The sequence below is a fragment of the Lolium perenne genome, chromosome 7 (genome assembly GCF_019359855.2).
Source record: "Lolium perenne isolate Kyuss_39 chromosome 7, Kyuss_2.0, whole genome shotgun sequence".
In the NCBI taxonomy this organism is placed as follows: Eukaryota; Viridiplantae; Streptophyta; class Magnoliopsida; order Poales; family Poaceae; genus Lolium; species Lolium perenne.
In genome coordinates, this window is record NC_067250.2 from 8092680 (window position 1) to 8109538 (window position 16859).

The window sequence follows — 16859 nt, forward strand, 5'->3', positions numbered from 1 at the left end:
GTATTTCCCTACTTCAGTGGGAAAACTTTGCTTGTGTCACTGGAGATCCTCAGAAAAAAATAATCTCCATTCTGAACTTTTACTTTTGGTCTGTATTGTACCAATTCACACTTTCACGGAATGAGGACGCGCTCTCGCGAACACGCCCGCGGCGGGTGAGCGCCGCTGCCGCCCAGATCTCCTCCGTCCGGCCTCCTCTGCTTCTTCTCCGACCAGATCTGAGCTCTCCGTCGCGTTCTCTCCCTCCTCTACCCTCCTCCCGTCAGCTCCATGGCGTCGGCGGGCTGAGCCCTTGCAGAGATGCAAGCAGCCGTTCCGCCCGTGCGTCTGAGCCCGCCCCGGCGGCCTCGCCGGCTCCGCCTCTTGCCGCTCGCTTTCTCGCCGACGAGCTGGCCACGGCTGCCCTCGCCCGCCGCAGGTCTGACCCGGCTGTTCAGGGACGGATGGCTCGGCCTCGAGCTCGTGCCCGCCCTCGCCTCAGGCCTGCTGCGGGGACCCCGCACCCGATCCCTCCAGTCGCGCCTGCAGCAGCCGTGATTGCAGCTGCCCCTGCAGGTTCTGGTCCGGCCTGCCCCTCGGTCGCCTCAACGGTGGATTCAGTCCTCCAGGCGCTGCGGGCGTCCATGCAGGCCCCTTGTGCTGCAGCGCCGGCCGCCTCCGCCGGTGCTGTGTCTAGGTCGCCTCGTCCTCGCCATCGGTTTGGGATGGCGGCCACTCCTCCAACCGGCTCTCACCCTTTGGATGGGCTGCTCTGCGACCCTGCCGTGCTGGTCGAGGGCCTCGGGTCATTGTCGCTGCTGTCGGTTGCCTCGGGTGGCCCTGCCAAAGTGCCCCTTCCTGCCGGTGGTGCGATGCCGGCCTTGGGCTCGCTTTGGGTTGCGTCTTTGGACTCCGACGAGGACGACGACGATGAAGAGTTGGCTCCGCGGTTGCCGTTGGCCTCCTCTGAAGGGGTTGTTTCCGGCTCGGTTCGCGACACCGCTGATGTGCGCCATGACGATGAGGCGCCAGCGGAGCCCTGCATCAACATCTCTGCTGCTGTTGGCGCTCCTGGGGACGAGGATGACTGGGTGAAGGTGGGTCGAGGCGGTCGCCCCAGCCGCGAGCCATCGACTTCGCCTCGGAAGGAAGGCCTCGAGCGTAGTCTCGCTTTCAAGCGTTGGGCTCGTGGGAGATGCTTTTGGTGCCTTGAGCGTGACCACAAGGTCAGCACATGTCGTGAGTCCTTCAGATGCATCCGATGTCGTCGTCCTGGTCACCGGGAGCGTTTCTGCCGTGCACGCTTTCCCGCCGATCGTTCTTGCTCTCCAGACAGTCGTGCACGTTCTCCGGACGCAAGTGCTCCTTGTTCGCGGCGCCGCTCTCCGCCCGCACAGCCATGTCATACATCGGCATCCCGGAGTTGGGTCAAGGTCGTGTGCCACTCGTCGTCTCCTGCAACATCGCCGCCAAGGCCCTCTCCAAGGTGTTGTGAGGAGTTCAATGTCAACGCCAGTTTGGACTCCCGCTTTCAGTGCCAGCTTCCTTGCTACGCATGGAGCTCACCCAGTTGGTTGCTATGCGCATCGAGGAGGCGATTCGCCCCCTCCGTGAGGAGGTGGCAAGCCTCAAGTTGTTGTTGGCACATGTTGGTGATTCTTTGGAGCCGACGGAGGCATGTTCTTCAGGTGAACATGAGCTCGCCACCGTGCAAGTTTCACTTGCACTTGGCTCCGTTGAGGAGAAGTCATCTGTGGTCGAGGAAGAATATCTCTACGGTTGTTTCTCTCCTCGTGGCAGCCCCGGCCAGTCGCTGCAAGCCTGCAACCTGTTGTGTCGACTGCCTCGAAGAGCGAGGGCATAGACGAGACCTTGGCCCCGGTGTTGCAGATCACGCCTGAGCGACATGAGTTGCGTGGTGATTCTCCTGTGGTGCTTCCGTTGGCGTTATGCTCTTTTGAGACCTTGGAGGTGGCCACGACACCCCCGCCACCACAGTTGGAGCCTTGCCAGTCCGTCGCCTCTTTGGACTGTGGAGCAGTGTTGGCGCCTAGTTCTGAGGCTCTTTTTGCAAAAGAGCTTTGCGGCTTGCTCGCTAGTTTGGAGGCGGCTAGCCCTGGATATGGCAAGGACATTGACTGCGTCTTGGCGGGAAAGGCCTCGGAGGATTTGATCAGGAGGGTGGAGAAGTCTCTCAAGAAAGTGTCTATCAGGAGCATAAGAAGGAAGAGGGCCAGTTGATTAGTTGTTGGACTTTTTTGGTTGTCATGACCGGACGTTGTGCTCTTGGGTGTCGGTTCTAGTTGGTTTAGAGGTTGCATTCTTTTGTTGTTTTTCTCTTGTGGGTGTGCTGTTGGTATGAGCTTGGCCATGTTGTTGTAGGTTTTCGCTCGGTTTTCTCCTAAAAACTGAGCAACTTCTTCTTAATTAATAGACGAGGCAAAGCTTTTGCCTCCGTTTCAAAAAAAAAAAATTCACACTTTCACAGTATGATTGTGAACTGGTATTTATTTCATTTCATTTTCTTTTGAGATGGCGTTTAATTAACTAAAATGGCTGCTAATAAGGGATAGATGTGATAATTAACTAAAATGGCTGATAATAATGGATAGAGGTGATAATTAACTACAATGGCTGATGGAAGAGAGGTGTTTTGAACGACCACTGAAGTGATGCCATCTGAGTGCAGGTGTTTCTGTGGATATTATATCTAGAAACCAAACTGGATAAGTGGTGGATTTGAAAAAATATGGCAATTTTGAGCCATATATCAAACAGAAAAGTTGCCATCTCATGTCCTGAAATTTATTTACTTGCTATTTAAGCCAAAACCAGCTCTAGATAGACGCTATTGATACAGAGTTAAGGAGATCTAGATGGAAATTAGGGGAAGACTAAGAAGAACCATCTATTGTTAGAGAATGACACTCACCATATAATTTATTTTAATTATTACTGCCTATATAATACTAGGCTATATACATTATCCATGATGTCATAGAGCTTGTTTCTCTCAACTTGAATTAGGAACAACAAGGATGAATCAGCTTGACATCCTCCCTCCTTTACTTAATGGTTGACCTCTGAACCTCAAGTCTTTGGCCTTTTCTTGGCATCCAATCTTCTCATGTGGACACTGAGATCAACACTGGTTCGAGATTTGTCTGCATGTGACGGCCAGAAAGATTTGGTTGACGTCGTGATCACCAGGATGTCGAGATCTGTAGCGTGGTCGGTGATCTTAACCGCCTAAGATCACTGCTAATTGGGTGAGAGAGGGACCATGAAAGGGATTGCTACCTAATCGTGTGTGTAATGATACAGTCAGTGTCTGGCTGGACTGGAACCTGTCAAGATTCCTACACTTATACGCACCAATGGCAGATCAGTATTGAATAGCAAAAATTGTGTGCCTGAAAATAATCAATGAATCGGGGAACATATGTTAAGGTGTCGCCCCTTTTTTAACAAGGTAGCACATGCTGCCAGATGAGGATGCTGCAGGTTTTCTGATGATCCTATGAGCATAAAATCCCTGTCTGAACTCTGAATCTAGCTCCATGTGATGACTGTGATAGATCACCACAAGAGACACGACTGCAATTAGATTAAACAAGTAACTAAGCCACCAAGAAGACATGTGGTGGCTGACGATCATTACAGTCGAAGACTTGTAAGTCGACGCCGGCGATGCAACGAACAGCGACTTTCTTTCTGATGCTGATGCAACCACAGGGGCGTCAAGGTGAGGTCAGACCAAGCCAGTTTGATCATGCAGCTGTTCACAACTGGAACTAGCATAAGTTTAATTAAAATTATTACATCTAACAACAAACAAAGCAATCTTGTATGTGTCGAATTAATCTGATTTTGTTTTCCTTTTCTTCTCCAAAAGGAAGAAATTATCTTCCAGACCTTGAATCTAGGCGATGCATACAGAAATAAATAATTATTACAAGCAGAGTACATGGAATAGTCAGTGTAAGTACAAAGAATGCATCAAACGGGATAATCATAATCTACGGCGATGGCGAACCGAGACAGAGAAGGCGACCCGCGCATATAAATACTTCGGTTTGGATCTAACCACCACCCACTCTCTCATTAACAAACCATCCATCTAACCTTGAGAAGGTGAGAGTTCAGCTAGGAGAAGAGAAGAAGAGGCATAGAAAGTAAGCAATCCATCTCCTTGTTCTTGTTTCTTCTTCCGATCAATCTTGTTCTTGTTCCTTCTCTGTTGCCTCCCTCTGTTTTTGACTCTGCTATTCTGTCTCACTGAATTTCCGTCCTTTTTCCTTTTCGTAAAAATATGTGGTGTTTGCTTGAGAGAGAGAGCAAGATATGTGATTTTTCTTTGGTTATTGATTTTCTGTATTAATCAGGTTTAGCATAATAGCGCCTACATCTTTACCAGAAACTTTATTGATGCTAATTAACGATGGGTGGTGGTATTTCTATGGCCTGTAGGTAATTGGTGGTTCTTGCCTCACGCCGGTCACGGCGGCCATGGCCACCGTGGGTCCGCCTGGCGCCTTCCGGAGGATCACCGTGCACTACAGCACCGCCGGCGACGAAGCAAACAATGATAGCTTCCTCGAGTTTGTGATCGGTGATGTTCTTGAAGACCAGGTAACATATATGATGCTTCATAAGAAAAAAATATGATGCTTCATAATTTCTTCGAAAAGTTAATATGATGCTTCATATTAACGTCTGTACTTTCAATTTTCCTTTGGTGATCTAGAGCCCTTCTTTTCATTTTTCCTCTTCTGTTTTTAATAGGAGAGCCTGTATCAATCGATCATGGGTGCAAGGACACCTGGTGCATCTGAGAGCTCACATCATTGTCATGAAGAGAGCTGCACTAGCAGGGGTTCAAGGTCAGGAGAGACCTCAAGAACTTCAGATGAACAGATCGTGGCCGACTTTGAATACGCTAGGCAGCTGCAGGAGGAGATGGGGGATCTTACGATCGAAACGCATACGGATGATGACGAACAGGACGGTATGCAATGCATGTTTATGATCCAGTTCGGCAATAGTACATGGTGTTGAATCAGCTGACAAATATGCGTTTTCTGTTGGTGTTTGGCTTAAATTCAGATATAAGCTGTGTGCCTTCCCCATCTGACACCGATGATGACGATAATGGTGATGATGAAGAAGAGGTGATTATTATACAGAGTCTATAATTTCGTTGAACTAACTATTTGCTACTTGCATCAAACTAAAATTTCGGATATTGGTTTGCAGGCTGCTAGGCAAGATGATGACAGTGACAATGATGATGTTGATCCAGACAACATGACCTACGAGGTTTGTGGTATATGAATGTTCCACAGTTCTTTTCGGGTACCTGTTAAAGGCCTCGTTTGGAACGAGAGAATTTTGGTAGTGGTACGGTTGCTTCATTGGAAAAAAAATCATGCTGATTCCAGTCCCTTTTCTCTGTAATCTATAGCAAAGGCAGGAACTTGTGGAATCAGTAGGAAATGAGAGCAGAGGTTTATCTGACGAACTCATGCGATATTTGGTGCCATGGAAGTACAAATCAGGATCAGGATTCTTCTCAAGGAAGACAAACCATGATGAGTGAGTCTGCAACCTTCTCAAATCAAATATGAAGTTTTCGGTGATGATAACTAGTCTAGATTATTGCTGGTAATTGACATTTTGAATGTAAATCTCTGTCAATGTCACTGATGAATTTCTCTTTATTTTTCAACAAATGGATGCAGTTGTTGTTCCGTGTGCCTATCAGCTTTCAGAAACAGAGAGAGCCTCATAACCTTGCCCTGCAAGCACAGTTACCACGATGGTTGCATTACTAGGTGGCTCAAGATCGACAAGGTAAATAAATTATGAACATTTAACTTGTTGATTTGAGACTAAACTTCAGATAAATGGTGATTTGTCCACCTCAATTACTCACATGTCATTTTGCTTTTGTGAAACAGACATGCCCAGTCTGCAAATATGAAGTGTTTGGCCCTTCCTAGTTCGTAGCATGTCATCATCTGCCTATCAAAGCTCACAAAAAGTGGCCACACATCATCGTGCTGCTTGCTTGGATCATCTACTCATTCAGTAGAAAAGGACAAATAAAGAGAAAATACATCACATTTTACTTGGAATTCACTCCCCCAATGTAACTTTTGGCCTGTACAAGTGTGTTGTTTCAGAAAATGGGATTCCACTGCTCACTGTAATTTTTGGCCTGTACAGATGTGGTTTCCTGTCCGTCATGTCTGCACTGTGGAAACTCTGGGACTGCTAGCTCTCTTGCATAATTTCAACTACTCCTACTTAGGACGGATTTAGGAACAAATCACAGGCGATTCAAGTCAAATACTGATAATAAAATCATGGAGGTAGCAGCACAAGTGACAACCACATCATGTCATTACATAGTAGTTAATAACTTTGGGTTGCAACGCTATCCAAGCCAAGTACTCTCACTCTCTCACATGACTGAAGGTTTCATTTCATCAGTCTATGATCACCAGAGACTGTTCCAAACTGAAACAAGAGCTCAAAAAAGAAAAGTAGAACATCTATGGCAATTTCCCACCAAACGCAACTCTGAGTAGTGAAACTTAGGTGGTTGACGACACGATGTGTCACAGGTTCCACTGCTCTCCCATGAACAGGCCGCTCTCTGCAAGCTCGTGGGTGATGAGGTGGTCAAGCTCATCCAAGTCATGCATAGACTCCCCAGCCTTTGGAGTCGTGGCATTCCCACCAGTGGTGGCTGGGTTGCTGCTCACTGACTTGAAACTGCTACTCCGCTGGACGATGCCAGCTCCGCTGTTATTGATCAGATTGCTAGGCCCCGTCAGGCCCACTGGAGCGGCGGCAATGCCCACTGGAGCGGCACCCTTTGCCGCGCCATTATTCATGTGCTGTGCCTGCTCTCCGCTAGCAGCACTGTTGGTGATTGTGGCTCCGGATGATAGACCACCGTTTGCATTGGGAGTGCTAGGACGTTGTTGGTGCTGCTGCTGCTGCTGCACCAGAGGGCGGTTGTTGGTATTCTTGGCTTCTTGCATCAGCTGATGTATCACATGCTGCTGGAATTGGGGGCTCGCACCCAGGCCCTGGAAATTGTTATGCTGGTGCTGGGGCATAGCTTGCTGGAACGACATGGGATGCTGGAACTGCCCAAGTTGAGCTGCACGGAACGATCTAGAAGCTTCCAGCTGAATGCCATTATGCACCGCTGTAGGACCTTTGAACATACTTGATGCCTCCTGCTGATGCGAACTCTGATTCGCGCCTGAGCCTCTAAGCACATTGTGGTAGTTGTTTAGCACAGCAGTATTCTGAGATGCCTCCTGCTGAAGCAAGCCCTGATTTGCGCTTGAGGTTCTAAGCATATTCTGGTAATTGTTTATTGCAACAGCACTCTGTGATGCCTCCTGCTGAATCAGACCCTGATTTGCACTTGAGCTTCTCAGAATATGCTGGTAGCTGTTTTGTGCTGCCGGACTCTGGAGATTATTACCAATTGCTCCAACACCTGGAACCTCATTATTCACATTGGGGCTCATTTCCGTTTTGACGCCCTTTATGTCATGCATATTCTGCACCGCAAGCTTTGGTCCAGTTTGCTTGGAATAATTCTTCAGGCCCTCTGAAGATGAACATGCAAAATATCAAGCATTCTAACTACAGATCAATGGGGCAAAGCAGAGTTGCTATCACCACAAATGTTTCTATCGAGTTGTTATAATTTGCAGTTATCAGCAGACAGCATATAAGATGTTTAGCTCCACACTATTTGTATAGAGGCAAATTTGTACACATGTTAAAGCTCTTGGTTCAAAACCAACCAAAGTGACATCACGACCAAATTAGCATGCATTTTTATGGCTTAATTTTCTGAACGAAATCATAAAATGGTGTTCCACCATTTTCCTGAGAATCACTGGTCCTGAAGAAAGTGTCTTAGAATACTTAATTAGGCACCTAGGTGAACACTTCAGATGATTGGTGAATTGGTAATACCTATAGGACCAAGCTTGTTCTTGTGGCTGAACTCAATTAGATCCTTCATGTGATTCACCACCTCTGATATCTGCCAAGAGCACAAAAGCAATCAACATGCCATATTGCACACATACAGAATAAAAGCACATCTTAATAAATGAGATAACATATCAAAAGGAGTTTCTAAATAACACCGAGGAAAGAGATAAGGAATATACTACTGAGGGAACTCCATTTACCTGTAAGCAGCGAACATATCTTTTAGAAAGCCCGTGTTCATTTAGGCTGTGGTGATCTATACTTTTCGCTAGTTGTCGTGATGCTGACACAAACCTACAAGTTAAAAAAGAATGGCCTTATATTAATTAGAATACCAAATGAAGGTCAGCTCTAGGCCTCTAGGGAGAATCAAATACATCTTTTGTGATTATAGGTTTACTAACATGTTGCAAGTATTTCGTGCATCATCGCTCGAAACCCCAGCAGGCCCATTTTTATTGGCAATAGCTTGGTAATTCTGGGCAACTTGCAGCATATTTGTAACCTGAAATGGCAAAAGCATGTATATAAGAAATAGATAAAGGATACCAAATTTAAAGCGCGTCACACAAACCCACAGATTCAGATTTATTATTTGGAGAAATAGTTGATTCTCAGTGCATTGCTACTTGCTACAAAGTATAAATCCAGTTGGAAGAAAATTAAAGAAAAACAGGCAATTTTTAATTGCAAAAACGTAACAAATATCGTAATAATATATAATTTAAACCCACAAAACAAGACGGTGGAGATCATGGAGAAATGGCCCCACTTGTCAGTAAATGACTTTGAAAGGAGGTGTGATGGCAAACATTAGGACTGCAATGAATTACGGCCTAAGAGTTACTCCTTGTTGGTGTTGTGCATCTGCACCTTGCAGCTACCTGTAGCTTTACTTCAGTACATAGATCAGCAAATGGAGGATAGACAAAGTAAAACATGCGAATGGACTGGTCTTTTCACACCACCATTACCCAGGATCAGCACTACCCATTACATACACATCATATACACAACTAAATGAAAAGATGCCAGGCATCAAAGACTTGTGTATATGTAAGCAACACCTAATCAAACCATATGCAGCCTTTCAACCAAAGGTTAATCAAATAGGAAATGAAACAGGAAGCGCATACTGGTCTATAAACTCTACCTGTTCTGTTAGAAACTTGCGAGTTATATACTCGTCATGTCGCCGTGAACAGAACTCCCAGGACATAATCTGCATACACAATCAGCAGATTAGAATAATTCTTTGTTGGCCCTCATTTGCAACATCTAGATATCCACAAATGCTGCACTCAAAAGATGCTCTGGTATGGGCAAGCTACTACAAATAGTCAACTAGGAACATACCTTTAGTTCTGGGGTGAATATTATTCTCAGATGCCCCTCATGTGTGACATGTTGGTGCTCATAGATACTCTTCAGAACAACTTTAGTATGCTCCAGGAGCAGCAGTCCATTGGGCAACCGGAATTCATTGGGCATGTCAAGGAATAGATATTCATCCTTAACACCATGGTCAAATCTAATTTGGCAGAGTCTAGGAAGTATTTCACAGGTTGCCTCTGTAAGATGTTATTACAGATAACTGGGTGAGCTAAAAAAAATATTGATGATAAATTACAGATAAGAACTTGCATCTTATAAGCTATTTTATTTCTCATGAAGGAGTATTTCTCATGAAATGGTGTTCTGTACTGCTCTAGAGAGTTAACAACTTCGTAAGCTATTTTTATTTGCACACTTGATGCTTAATTGCTTCCTCACAAAATAATATGTTGACTGTCTTCTGTAAAGCAAAAGACATGCACAAGAATTCTGAGCTTGGCAAATAGATAAATAACAGATTAAGCATAAATGAATCAGCATTGATCTTCCATGAGCGATCCTGAAGGGGAAATGAGCAAACTACCAACGATATAACATCTTACCGTATCCTTTCCCTGCATGTGTCTTACAAATTTCACAACGCCACGTGTCCTGTAACAACGAGAAAATAGGACTGTGACTACAATTTCATAGATCCAAACATCAAGGAACAAATGTCCTTGATCTTGACCATAATATGAGAGCAGACAAAGAACCAGTTTTACAGCTATCAGTAGATTTGTTACATGATACATATATACAATCAGAATAGTGATTGCAGGATGGTTTCAATTAAAATAGCTATCGCAGGCTACAATGACAAATATTTCCTCCAGAACCTACTCATACAAATTGTGTTTCTCATTGCCATCAAAGATATAATTAACAACATAGTAGAACTTTAAGGAGATGGTTTACAATATTTTTTGGAATCTATTTAACATGATTTTAGGTATGAACAGTTAGCTAACCTGAGAAATCTGCGGAATAGCAGCTGAAGTATTCCCTCTCTTGTCATATGATGACACACACCATCTTTCTCTTGCTCGTGGGGAAAAATATTCATCAATAAGCTTCCTCCAGTATGTTATGGGATTATTCTACAAGAAAATATTTGAGTAAATTGTACTTTCAGTGCAGTTTATCTCGTAATAAATTATAAAATGCAGAAACTCACCTCTGGCCGGTAACGCTTGTGATATAAATACTGCATTAACCTTCGAGAACAAAGCCCGCTCTCGACGGGAGTCCTAACAGGTCCGGCTAGCTGCATTGCCGGCTGTGCTAGCGGCGGCCTCAACTGCGGCTGCAGAGGTATGGCAACTTGAGATTGCTGAAGCTGAGGAAATTGCTGCGACAACTGATGTTGCTGTTGTTGCTGATATTGTAGCAGTTTTTGTTGCCGGAGCAAGGCTTGCAGCTGTGGGTTATGTTGGCCCTGGAGCTGAAGAGAGCTCTGGCCTTGGAGCAGCTGTTGAATCAACTGGTGTTGGAGAATATCATCTTGCCGAATATCAACTCTTGGCTTCTTCTGAGCATGAGCATGAAATGCGGCAGCAGGACCAATCACAGGTTGAGATGTTACACTAGATGATCTCCGCTTCTGCATCTGCTCTTGAGGTGGACTTTGCTGCATGATGGAGCCATCGATGACTGAAGAGCCAGAGATGTTATTGGACGAAAACGACATCGGGGAGGCAGGAAGGCGCATGAATGAATCAGCATTCATGCTTGTACTTTGCTGAAAGTGGGCACCTCCGGAAAGTGATGAGTTGCCATCAGTCACCAAAGAGCTAACACCGATACTCGGCCCAGAGGAATTCGTAGTACTAACTGGAAGGCTACCATTCATATCCCTGGGAACTAGTCCAAGGTTGGAGCGTGGAGCCCCGGACATGGAGGTCAGCAGGGTTGAGACTGAACCATCACCTTGATGAATCTTGCTTGATGGGAAAGAACGTCACTGGAAACTACCAAGGATCTTCAAATATTTTCACTGGAAAATGTAAAGTGTAATTATCAGTAAGACTTTGAAGCCGTCAAGGAAACAGTAACCACAATATTTATGAGCCAATGGGCTTGTGAACTGACAATTTCTAAGTTACTAACTTCTAAGTCTCAAAATTAGGAGTAGACTCGTTTCTTCGGGAGACTAGAGATCAAAAATAGCCAACAAGAAAAACATGTTTTGAACCGATCTACAGTTGAAATACATAGACTTGAACTTCCAAAAGAAATTCAAGTTATCAGATCAGAGCTACGTCAAAAATTAATCTGAAAGAACACAAATAGAGAGTAAACGAGGCAAGAGAAGTTGTCAAAGACAAACTAATTCATCTGAATTACAAACTAGGGCACAGATACAACAAAACCCAGCAATGGACAAAGAGAGCTCAGCTTTCTATTCATCCAGGCAAACGGAGAGCGCAAGAAAAGAGAGCTGAACATATGAAGTTCAGCAAAGTCTCTTCTCATGCAAGCTCGCAACAGATCACAAACGAAACAATAAACAAACATAGACAGAAGGTAACCACCAGAACAAAAGAAACACCACTCAGTTAGAGGAGATACAATCTAGCTTGATCACCTGCCAATTTGTATGGACAATCCAGGTACAGACTATGCAGCGCTACAACTCCAACAAGAAAGCTAATAACTGGTTCGCAATCTAACTAGAACAGGACACAATAGATAGACTTGGCCGACCCAAGCAATTGGGAGAGAAGGCCAATCTAATGAATAGATAAAATTAACAAATGTAACAAAAAGAGATATGTTTTATACACTAATGCAGAAAGGAGCATGTTCTGCAGGAACCATTTGGACACTGAGCGTTAACTTTCCGTTGCGGCGTTCTTAGAGGTGATTACGTTTTCCTGATGGTTCATCATCATGCGGTCGGCAAATCATGATGTACAGTTAAATACACTAGGACAAGCAATAATCGATTTCTTTATTTCGAAACTGCCAAGGTAGTGGGAAACTTGGTTCATCTTAAACGGGATTCAGTCACAAAGCATAGAGATTAGAGCTAAATGTGTCGACAAAATCAGAAGCAGGGCAACCTAATTAGCAGAAAGCAGCATTGCCTCACACCATAGGATGGACCTTTCGCTAGAGTCCACGGTAAACCAACGACCGAAGCAAGCAAGAAAATAGAAGCACCCAGCCAGCCAACTAGAACAGAATTAAAAAAAAAAAACACCAGATTGAGTTAGAAGAGATACGATCTAGCTTGAACTCCTGCCAATTTGTACAGACCATCCAGGTACAGACTCTGCAGCGCTACAACTCGACCAAGAAAGCTAATAACTTGTTCCCATCTAACTAGAACAGGACACAATAGATAGACTTGCCTGAACCGAGCAATTGGGGGAGAAGGACAATCTAATGACTAAATAAAATTCGCATCAACAAGAATCAAACAAATGTAGAAGAAAAAGAGACATGTTTTATACAGCAATTCAGAAAGACGGGATGTTCTGCCGGAACCATTTGGGCACTGAGCGTTAACTTCCGTTGTGTATTTCTTAAGAGGTGATTACGTTTTCCTGATGGTTTTCATCAGGCAGTCGGCAAATCATGATGCGCAGTTACATACTAGTAGAGAAGAAATAATCGATTTCTTTCTTTCGAAACTGGCCGGGTAGTGGGTTACTTGGTTCACCTTAAACGGAATTCAGGCACAAAAGCATAGAGATTTAGGCAAAATCAGAAGCAAGCAACGTAATTAGCAGGAAGCGGCATTGGCCCGCTCCATAGAATGAAAATGAACCTGTAGCTGAAGTCGACAGTAAACCGAGGACCGAAGCAAGCGAGGAAATCGAAGAACTGGGCAAGATTAAAAAGAAAGAGAGAGAACTCGCACAAAAAAAAGCATCCATGCCCCGCTCCAGCAGCGCTAATCATTTATACGACGCCCCTGAACCAAAGGTCCTCCCAAGATCCAGTGAGAACACGACTCCTTCAGTAGAACCCCACCCAAGGCCCCGGATTTCTACCGCGAGAGACGGAATTTCCTCCCCCAGAATTCCAGCGCCGCATTGGGGAGAATCCCCGCTGTTCCCCCAACGCGGACGCAAAATCACAGAAAGATAATACCGCGGATTGCTCCACGGAGGCGTCCGCGCAATCGAACCCAATCTACCACCTACGAATCGCGCGCGGGGGCGAGAGGGCGAAGAGAAATCCTCACCTCGCGGTGGAGCTCGCTCGCTCGCCGCAGTCTCTCGCAAGCAGCTCGGTCGGTTCCTCTTCCTCCTGCTCCTCCGGATTTGTTCAGATTTTGTTCTACGGAGTACTAGTTATTACAAGCAGCAGTATTTTCTACGGCGATTCTTCCTCTTCTTGCGGTGTGCTGTGTGGGCGGGCGGGCGGCGGCGTCGCCGGCGAGCGAGCGAGGCGGGCCGGATTAAATAGATTCGCGGGGGGGCGACCGGTGCCAGCCCGTCGCCCGGCCTGCCTGGCCGGTCGCGCGGGGCCCACTTGCTCACTCTCAGCCGTCGGATCTGGATCCGACACACGTGGACGCTTGTGGTTGGCTGGGTGGTGGGGACGCGGGAGGTCGGCCCGTTGCTACGCGCACCCGGGCCGCGTGCGCCCCGCGGCATGTCGACCAGGTGGGGCCGGACAGTCAGTGACTGTGTAGGGTGGGTGGTGCGAGACGCGCCCGCGCGCGCGCCTTGGGCCAGTGTTTCGATTGCCCGACCCCACATGCCAGTGGGACGGCACGCTTTACGGCTGGCTGAGTTGGTGCGTAGAGGATATGGGAGATTTCCTTTCAGACAAGGCATTTCTACGTACACCTCACCACCAGAAACTGACGTGCGGGGCCGGATCCCCCTGTCCCCACATGTCGGCCACACACGAAACCCGAGCGGGTTTGTGGAACGGTGAATCAGCAACTGGCGAAGCTTCTCTCCCTCTCTTTCTCGGACACACTGCACATGATTGGTGCACAAACATATCTGCTCCGCGCACACACGCGGGTACTAGGCTACACCTACACGAAGCGAAGCCTTTTGCTTTTTGGAGTTTTGCTTTTGCAAGGAGAGGTGGGGCCAAGAGGAGCAGCAGGCTGCTTGAGTTTGACTAGCACCAATTGTTTTTTTGTTTTTGTTTTTGGCTACTATACTAGGCGGGGCCGTCGTAGGGTTTGCTTTAGATGATGATCAATCCTAGTGCACATGTTGAGAACGTATTCGTACGGTGACTAGGTGTGTTGATGCCGTCAAGTGACCAAATCCAAAACAAGCACCGTAACTTGCCGGGATTTCTATTGTTTCTACGATGTAAAAGTGTGCATGCGTTTATATGTTTATACGGGTGAGTATATATGTATACATTCGTAAACGTTTGTGCGCATACTATGTTTCATAAAGAAAAGAATTCTCGGTTATGTTTTCCGGCGAATCTGCCGCGCAAGATCTTTGGTCTTTTCCTGTTACGAAGAAAAAAAACGTGGATCGCTTCTTATTTACTAGGTCCAGGTCAGAATGATTCCTCTCTATCTATAATTCATTGTAATTAATTTTTGCGTAAAACTCTAAAGTCTATGGGAATTGGCTTATGGACAGTGAATCCTTAAACTTTCTAACATTGTCCAATGTTGTGTGTGCTTTTGAGAGAATTCCTTTTGTCTCTAGCTTTTGATTCTCCGATCGGATCGCGTATATAGATACGAGTCATTTCTTGTGGGCTTACCCGTTTATAGGTTACGATGAAAATAAGCATCGCTGCAAAGGGAAGTTCGAGAAAATGTGTTTTATATTAGCTTAGTGTCTATGCAAAGGTGTAAGAGGTATGTAATGCCCCTAGACTTCAAATTTGTCCCACTCAATAGATAATTGTTTTCGTACAACACAAGTAAGCAAAAAAAAAGTCAAATATAATAAAGTGGCATAACCCTTCTTTCTTATGCATTACTCTTAAACCCCGATGTAGCTAACAAAATACTGGTCTTCTTGCGCTTTTCATGCGTGAGCATGTGCGATCATACGACTCATGCATATGTTGCTCGAGCGACGGTGAACAAATAAAGTGGTGTTGTCGATCTCCTATTATAGTACCGCGGAATGTTTTTCTCAATTTGAAAATATTCACATAACAAGAAACCATATGTGTCCCTCGTTCGTTGGATGACCGTCGGCGAGACAAGGACATGTGTGATGACGGTGTGATGGGATCAAGAACATAAAACAGTGTGATGAAGAGGTCATCCTTGCCGTGGAGATGAGTTAGAGGTGGAGGATTTCAGGGACATTGTTGGGCGTGGGTGGTCTGTGATGTCGTACCGATGGGTGTGTGAGACAGCAGGCACATCGACAATGCTAGGAGATCTAGAGAAGGCATGCGACAAGTATCGGCAATGAAATAACCCTATGTGAAGCAAGAGAGCAAGTTGGGAGGGGATGTCCAGAGAGTGTGGAGTTGTTCGGCTCATGGACAAGAGTGAGGTGGCAATTCACTGTAGTTACAAACAATGCATTTTAAAGGGCACTTTCAGAAGCTTCTTGGGAATCTGCTCTTGGGGCAGTTTTTAGTTTTTCATGTTTTTTTTCGAAATGGGGGCATACCCCAGCCTCTGCATCAATCGATGCACACGGCCTTTTCATTTATTAAAATTCTAGAATTCAAAAGTTTACATTGTGAATCAAAGAAGGTTGAGACATGTGTCAACCTCCGAAAGCAAAAGCAACATATAGCTACCCATCATGTAGCCTACTAGTATGACGCCACCCAGTAGCCCGGAAAAAGAAGTCCTGAGTAACCGTTAGCAAATGGTTGCATCCAGTATCCATAACCTCCCGCTGGTCCTCCGGGAGCAGGTACGCCCATTGTTGAATCCAGTGTGTAGCTCTGCGAATAACCTGCAAAAAGTTTGTACCCTTCTGTTTGTTAAAAATCAGATCATTTCTGGTGGTCCAAATAGACCAACACAAAGCCGAGACACCAAATCCGTATTCTGACTTTATCTTTCTTTTCAACACCATTTAGCCAATTACCAAACATATTAGTAATATTTGCAGGAGGTGGTATATTATATGTAAAATAAATCATACGCCAGATTATTTGGGCAAAAGGGCAAGAAAGAAACAAGTGTTGTACAGTTTCTATAGAATCACAAAAGCAACATTTTGTACATCCCTTCCAATTCCTCTTAGCAAGATTATCTTTAGTTAGCAACACTTTACTGTTTAAGAACCACATAAAAACTTTGATCTTTAGAGGAATTTTCAACTTCCACAAATACCGATGTAAGAACCTAGTATGCCCGTTCATGAGGTCAAGGTACATGGATTTGACTGTAAAAGTTCCGGTTTCAGTAAGTTTCCACATAAATTTATCCTGGTCGTTATTTAACTGAATTGACATCAATCGCTGACATAAGTGGATCCATTGATTCCACTTATGATCATTCAAAACATGTCTAAAACCTATATTCAATGGCGTTTGTGATAGCACATTTGCAACCA

The 16859-nt window shown here is 45.3% G+C and overlaps 2 protein-coding genes across 2 annotated transcripts; one reads left to right on the plus strand and one right to left on the minus strand.

Moving 5' to 3' along the window:
- The first annotated feature begins 4041 nt into the window (after nt 1–4041).
- LOC127311529 (uncharacterized) lies at nt 4042–6222 on the plus strand. Its single transcript, XM_051341963.2, has 8 exons — nt 4042–4154; nt 4450–4611; nt 4765–4987; nt 5086–5150; nt 5236–5298; nt 5444–5574; nt 5721–5832; nt 5940–6222. Exons 2-8 carry the CDS (start codon nt 4489–4491, stop codon nt 5979–5981), a joined length of 759 nt encoding a protein of 252 aa, XP_051197923.1. The 5' UTR covers nt 4042–4154; nt 4450–4488; the 3' UTR covers nt 5982–6222.
- Nucleotides 6223–6320: 98 nt separating this feature from the next.
- On the minus strand, nt 6321–13776 carry LOC127311528 (probable transcriptional regulator SLK3). The gene is made up of 10 exons (XM_051341962.1): nt 13580–13776; nt 10562–11380; nt 10356–10484; nt 9948–9996; nt 9367–9581; nt 9164–9232; nt 8415–8515; nt 8211–8304; nt 7990–8059; nt 6321–7615 (listed from the first exon to the last, which is right to left on the minus strand). The coding sequence occupies exons 2-10, from the start codon at nt 11279–11281 to the stop codon at nt 6603–6605; spliced, it is 2460 nt and encodes an 819-aa protein (XP_051197922.1). The 5' UTR covers nt 11282–11380; nt 13580–13776; the 3' UTR covers nt 6321–6602.
- Between the last annotated feature and the right edge of the window lie 3083 nt (nt 13777–16859).